The sequence below is a fragment of the Bombina bombina genome, unplaced genomic scaffold (assembly GCF_027579735.1).
Source record: "Bombina bombina isolate aBomBom1 unplaced genomic scaffold, aBomBom1.pri scaffold_1914, whole genome shotgun sequence".
Classification (NCBI taxonomy): Eukaryota; Metazoa; Chordata; class Amphibia; order Anura; family Bombinatoridae; genus Bombina; species Bombina bombina.
In genome coordinates this window covers 8,243-15,886 of record NW_026512219.1, presented here as the reverse complement: position 1 = coordinate 15,886, position 7,644 = coordinate 8,243, and the positions used below count along the sequence as shown (strand labels likewise).

The 7,644-nt window shown below is 38.2% G+C and overlaps 1 protein-coding gene across 1 annotated transcript; it reads right to left on the bottom strand.

Moving 5' to 3' along the window:
• Positions 1-3,172: 3,172 nt before the first annotated feature.
• Positions 3,173-6,072, bottom strand: LOC128644178 (smoothelin-like; the record flags this gene model as incomplete). Its single annotated transcript, XM_053696880.1, has 2 exons — positions 5,322-6,072; positions 3,173-3,372 (listed from the first exon to the last, which is right to left on the bottom strand). Coding segments are annotated over exons 1-2 (840 nt in total), but the record flags the coding sequence as incomplete, so codon positions are not given.
• Positions 6,073-7,644: the final 1,572 nt, after the last annotated feature.

The following is a 7,644-nucleotide window of genomic DNA, read 5'->3' as shown; positions in this document are numbered from 1 at the left end:
GGTCTATCCCACTCCTTGTTAACAATTTCTGTAAGCCTTTTAGGTATAGGAAAAACGTCAGTACCGCAAAATATTTATCCAGCCTACATATTTTCTCTGGGATTGCAACCGTGTTACAATCATTCAGAGCCGCTAATACCTCCCCTAGTAACACACGGAGGTTCTCAAGCTTAAATTTAAAATTTGAAATGTCTGAATCCAGTTTATTTGGATCAGATCCGTCACCCACAGAATGAAGCTCTCCGTCTTCATGTTCTGCAAATTGTGACGCAGTATCAGACATGGCCCTAGTATTTTCAGCGCACTCTGTTCTCACCCCAGAGTGGTCGCGTTTACCCCTAAGTTCTGGCAATTTAGATAAAACTTCAGTCATAACATTAGCCATGTCTTGCAAAGTGATTTGTAAAGGCCGCCCTGATGTACTTGGCGTCACAATATCACGCACCTCCTGACACGTGAGGAGAGTTAGTCGGCATAACTTCCCCCTCGTTGTCTGGTGAAATTTTCTTGACATGTACAGATTGGCTTTTACTTAAAGTAGCATCAATGCAATTAGTACACAAATTTCTATTGGGCTCCACATTGGCCTTTGAACATATTGCACAAAGAGATTCCTCTATGTCAGACATGTTTAAACAAACTAGCAATTAGACTAGCAAGCTTGGAAAATACTTTTCAAATAAATTTACAAGCAATATAAAAAACGTTACTGTGCCTTTAAGAAGCACACAAAACTGTCACAGTTGAAATAACAATGAACCGGATTAGATATAGAAACCAAATTTTCACATTAAATTCATTAATTTAGCAAAGGATTGCACCCACTAGCAAATGGATGATTAACCCCTTAATACCAAAAAACAGATAACAATAAAAATATATACGTTTTTATCACAGTCAAAGCACAGTCTCACAGGTCTGCTGTGAGTGATTACCTCCCTCAAAACTAGTTTTGGAGACCCCTGAGCTCTGTAGAGACGTCCTGGATCATGCAGGGAGAACAAAGAAGACTTGTGACTGAATTTCTACTGTGCAGTAAAAGCGCCAAAATAGGCCCCTCCCACTCATAATACAACAGTGGGGAAGCTCAGTAAACTGATTTTATTCAAAACAAACGACAGCCATGTGGAAAAATAATGCCCATAAAAAATTTTCACCAAGTAACTCAGAGAAAAAACGATTAACATGCCAGTAAACGTTTTAAATATAAATATATGAAATGTTAATAAAAAGCCTGCTGCTAGTCGCTTTCACTGCAGAAAAGGCTATAAGTTATATATATACAGTATTTTCTTAGTGAAGTGCCATTCCCCAGAAATACTTCAGTGCAAACATACACACATATCAGCCTGATACCAGTTACTACTACTGCATTTAAGGCTGTACTTACATTACATCGGTATTAGCAGTATTTTCTCAGTCAATTCCATTCCTTAGAAAATAATATACTGCAACATACCTCCTTGCAGGTGAACCCTGCCCGCTGTCCCCTGTTCTGAAGTTACCTCGCTCCTCAGAATGGCCGAGAACAGCAAATGGATCTTAGTTACGTCCGCTAAGATCATACACAACTCAGGTAGATTCTTCTTCTAATGCTGCCTGAGAAAAAAACAACACACTCCGGTGCTGTTTAAAATAACAAACTTTTGATTGAAGAAATAAAAACTAATTTTAATAACCACAGTCCTCTCACACGTCCTATCTATTAGTTAGGTGCAAGAGAATGACTGGGTATGACGTAGAGGGGAGGAGCTATATAGCAGCTCTGCTTGGGTGATCCTCTTGCACTTCCTGTTAGGGAGGAGTTAATATCCCATAAGTAATGGATGACCCGTGGACTGACTACACTTAACAGGAGAAATATCTTTATGTCCCATGCAGTAGTGTGGAAAGTGAAAGACTGTTCAGCTTAGCGTCAAACGTCCTTACTGATAAAAGAAACAGACATAGCTGAACATGCAGAGATGCTTCTGTTCCTTAAAAAGAACTTGCCACTAACTTTTGAAAAATGTATTCTAATACTTATACTGCTAGTTACTGTTATAATTACAGGAAAAGTGTTCATAGGAAAAAATAAGCTAATTCCTATGAACACTCATGCTACAATTATGGGACTAGATTTAGCTTACATTTGATTTGTAAGCTTTGCCAATGCTTTCTTCACATTTCCAACTCCATAGACTTTAATGGAGTTGGACATGTAATGAGAGCATTGGTAAAGATTACCAGTCAATGTAATCTATCCCATAGTGTTGTTCCCCATGATTATACAGTGCACTGTCCTATTTTTTACTGTATTGCACTTTTGGTTGGATGGTTGTGATTTTACATTTGTTATCTATTGTTATTAATAGCAATATTAGTTATTAATAGTAATATTTTTATTTCTAAACATGTTCTGTGAAATTTCTTCAACTTTTTACAACTTTGTGACAACAAGCAAACAACGTATTACATTATTATTTATTTATGTTTTCTCCTTAGCGACCACACAAACTAGTGCAGAGGGTTTCATGTGGCCCTTAGGCCACCAGTTTGCCATCCCTGCCTTAATTAAGGTAATATAAATACAAATACAATTAGGTAAAAATGTCAGTCTAATAGTTTCAGTCCCTCATGTTTATAGGACAGGAAGAGAGAAAGTGGCAGGAAGAACAGTCCAATTATAGCCAAGAAGAGAGAGGGTGTTTTCCGTCTGCAATAAATACCTTCTGCAATACCTTCCCTCAATATAATTTAGGAAATAGCATAACTAAATATCTTAATACTTGATGTTTCCTACTTGACTTCAGAAATGTAAAATAATAAAAAAATAAAAAAACACTTGCAATTATGCATTTCAATTTTTCGGAACTAATTCAGTTACAGAACCTTTTTGGGGGCTACAAATGTATTTTCAGGACACCAAGACAAACACACTTCTAAAAATGCCCTCCCCTTTGCAGTACAATGTGATTCCTCAAAAATCACAAAGTTCATCCATTTACCAAACACTGGTAGAGAGAACTGTGTGAACCTCCCTATAGGTCACAATGCACAAACAGAGCATTTTAGTGTAGAGCTCCAAATCACACCAAATGGAAGACTAGGAAATCTAGGTAATACTGTTTGCAAAGTTCAGGACTAAGAATAATTCCCCCAGTTTAACTAAACCTTGACTTGCGTTTGTTACCTTGCTGATATTACTACGTGTGCTGATGCTGCTGCCTGTGATGATGCTTCGGTTTGTGCTGATTCCACTGCTGGTGCTGATTCCACTGCTGGTGCTGATTCCACTGCTGGTGCTGATTCCACTGCTGGTGCTGACCCCACTGCTGGTGCTGACCCCACTGCCAATTCTAAAAGGTGAAGCAGTCAGTCCTAGTGTCAACTCTGGGGGGAGAAAAGAAAAAAGTACATTTAAATTGTCATGCCTGTCTTTTGTAAGTTCCCTATTACAAACTTGTGGAAATATTAAGAAATCAACAGAAAGTTTCACACTCTAAAAACTATCATGGGACCCCTATATTAAAATGCCTGCTACATTTAATATCCATTTAAGTATTAAAAGATACTAGTTGGGGGGAAACTAATTACAAGGGCTGCATTTCTAAACAGTGTTTCAGGACCATCAGGGAGGGAGAGATCACTAGTTTAGCAAAGACAAAGTTGTCTGTTTTCTGTCTAGCAACTACCGAAGTAGGAGCCCAAGCTCAGCATAAGCAATAGTTTCCATGACATCATTGCATGCAGTGTGTGACATAAAGGAGCTGGGTGAATAATTGCTTTAGGAAAAAGCTGTACAGAAACAGAACACCCTCATCATCATATAAAACCCATCCCCCTACATGCACCTAGGCAGCCTTTCCACTGTGACAGTGTATACAATGCAGGATGTACTGACAGAGTGTACAAATCTTCTCTAAAATTATGTGAATTAGCTTCTTATTTTTTTTAACCATTGATTGATTGTGTCAAATTCACTATTTAGAAAAATTACCAAATGTAGGAACCAACAGAATAGTGGGGACTCCTCTGAATTTCTGACAAGATGTGAGCCTATAGATGTCCATGATATTAACCATTTGTGTTAGCGCTGAAGCTTTGGCGCACAAGTGCCTGTCGTTCATATTTACGTTGCATGCAAGACTACAGCTTACTGTGTATTTGTATGAACATGTCCTCACACAAGACTGTGCATGTGGGCGATATACACAGTGTGGGCACAGTGAAGATTTTATATTTCCTGGAGCTTGGCATTATCTCAACACTCCCAATAAGGTGTATGGTATCTCCCTGCATCCAACAAGCTCCAAAATATATATTAAAGCAAACAGGAGTCACTTGATTTGTGCCCCAACTCACCAGACAGGTATTGTTAAACTACAACTAAAATGAGGCAAATGTGAAATGTAATAAAATTAATCTTTAATGTCACAAATGTATGCTAAGCTTTCTGTTGTACAGAGATTATATGTATTTCAGTAAGTGTCATTTATACCACAAAACTATTTAACACTCTGCTGCAGAGTTCAGAGATGCTCAAAACACAAGTAAACTACATAAAGTTCATAAGACAATTAATTCTAAAATTGTAAAATGAAAAAAAAAACACACACAAAAAAAACCTGTTAAGATATCCATGTTAAAGGTCAGGAAGTCTCTAAGGCAGAAGGGTGATATAATACACATCTCACATATGCTAGAATTTAATAAAGATGAGTAAAAATCAGATAAGATGCGGTCATAGAATGAAAGATAAAAAAAAAAATGACTGGCAAATAATTTCAAAAGAACCTGTGCAGGGAAATATACTAAAGGAATGCAGCAGTACATGTATAGAAAAACAGCTAAGTTAAATTTTTATATAAAATATTGGGCCTTTTGATTTTATAGGGCAAAAAAAAAAATCCTAAACAAAACCTGTCATTGTTACTAACGCTTAATAACCTATTATAATAAGGATTTTGAACTGGTTTCTAATGCACTAGCACGAACATTCCAAACTACAGCAATTTAAATTTACTTGTACAAAAAGGTTTAAATGTATTAAAGAGCAATAGCAGAGTGCAAAAAGTGTACCAGTCTGAAGTAATGGGAAAACTACAGGAGTTCCAGAAAACATAGCCATGATGGTATGTATTCATCCAAATAAAAAAAACACAAGATGAAAGGGATGTTTGAAGAAAATGCACTTTGTAAAGGAAGAAATACAAGAGACTAAAAAAATAATTACTGACAGATAGGAACTCTAGTTTGTATCTAAGCAGGCTGACTTATTTTCAAATAAAAGGAGAGAGGACAACTGCACAGTGAATAAGCTTACAAATACAAATGCCTACCTGATCGCTGGCTGCCAGGCTGCCCAACAATACGGGTACTGGTCGTCTGGTTTCTCCCATTCTTTATCTCTATGGTAAGAAGGGTCTTCATGTCTTGGTCTTGTGTCTCTCCCTGTGGGACTGAGGTGCTGAGAGGTGTAGTGGAAGGGTGCACACTGCCTTGCTCCTCTGATACTGTAATGCACCCATCTGTGTTTTCAACCTGCCTGCCCCCTGCTGTAGTTGGCTGGGGGCCCTGCAATTGGTTTGTGTGGCTCCTCCCACTTTCCTCCTTAGAGATGCAGGAGCCCTGTCTTTGTGGAAGTCTTCTGCTCTCTTCTCCGGAGGATGTGCAGAGTCCTGCAGAGCTGTGTGCTGGGGATCCTTTTATGGATGTGCTTCTGGAGTTCTTCAGTTCAGGTATGAAAGGGCTTTTAAAAGTTTGTGTTTTATTAGGATTGTTTGTTGCATCTCCTACACTGCGATCTACTCTCTGGTTACTAGGCCCTGAAACCATTCGAGTAAGTCCAGATTTACCAGCCGCGCTCTCATCCTGGGCTGGATTCTGTATACTACCTCTGTTATTTAATTGCCCTGTGGAAAACAAAGCCGCCTGCTGCTGCAGACGTCCACCTCTGCCTGGGACTCTCTCCCCCCGCATGCTTGAGAATCTGGTACCCAGCAGACACTGTGCACTAGGGGGCTCTTCTGTAAATCTTTTTACTCTGTCCCGGACTGAATTGACTCTCCGAAAAGAAGACAGAGACACCTGGTCTTCTATTAAAGTATCAGCAGAGAAAAGGAGACAAGAGAAATATGAAATTTAGAGAGAAAAAACATTGCTTGGCACAAAAAGGACTTTTTTTTTAAATTGCATGCACTATACATAACTCTTTGGAAATGATCACATTTAATCAGATAGGTAGGTGGCAAAATAAGGAAGGTGTAATACCTGAGCCCTATACTTAAATCCTACCAATTTTGTGTCAATCAGAAGATTTAATGGATAGGGGAGGTCATATGCTGTGTGGGGTTACGTAGCCTACTTCTGATTTGTGTATGTTTGTACCCCACTGTGGTGGGAGAGCACATGTATTGTATTTGTATGAGCAGATCTGCTTTGGAAGATTTCCTTCCTCAGTAGTGGCTATGTGCAGGGTGTGGGGGAAGATAAACCCTGGGGAATCACCATGTATTGTTTCATCTCCCTCTAAAATACGTCACATATTCCATCCTCTGAGCATTTTGACTTTTTAACCCTTTGTGTCATGGATCAGCACAGGCAATTTTGCAGACTTAACACCTCAAAAATAGAATCTTACCTACACTGCTGCTGCTTCACTAGCTAAATGTTTTTAAAACTGTTCGCATGAAAAAAGTTTTCAGCAGAATAAAATATACCAGATACCCCCCGACTGATGTATTTTGTGCAATGATAACTGTGCTGTTGTGCTTACAAATGTATGTGTAAGTCATAAGGGAACATGCACAAAGATGCCTTTTTATAAACAATTTATATACACACATATACATTTTCCTGAAAATGCAAAATAGAAAATGAGAATGCAGCCTCGCGCTGGTCTTCAGCTTATTTCCATGGATTCCAACAGATTATGAAAAATGTCATGTTTATTGCCAGGTTGACTTGTATGAGCTACAGAGCGGACAGAAGGTGAGACAGCAAGCGCTGCAGCTCATTCAGAAGGACAAAAAGGTAAATATTTAAGGCAGAGCCTATACAGACAATAAGGAACAAATCTTGCTTTTGAATAAAAATAGTGCTTTGTCCCAAGCTCCCTAGAAAGGTAAAAAATAATAATTGTGTAACCAGTTTGCTTTCTGGCCACTCTAGGAAGCATGGGACAAAGCACAATTCTTACACAAAAAGCATTGTACTTTTAAAGGAACATAACCATTTTTTCAACACCATCTAAAAAACATTTCTAAACTTGTAAATGTGTTATTGCCATTTTTATTTCTTATTAAAAAAAAAAAATCTGCAATACTTATGAGCTCTCTAGTGAGTAGGGCCCTATACATCAACATTTGTTGTGCTCCTGTATAGCAATGAGTGCACATTTCACATAGAGATTATTAAAGGGATAGTTTAGTCAAAATTAAACTTTCATGAGTCAGATAGGGCATGCAATTTTAAACAACTTTCCAATTTACTTTTATCATCAAATTTCTCTCTTTGTTCTCTTGTTACTCTTTTTTGAAAGATAAACCAAGGTAGGCTCATATGCTAATTTTGAAGCCCTTGATGGCCGGCTCTTATTGGTGCATTTTGACAGTTTTTCCACAGCTTGACAGCGCTAGTTCAGGTGTGCCATATAGATAAAGA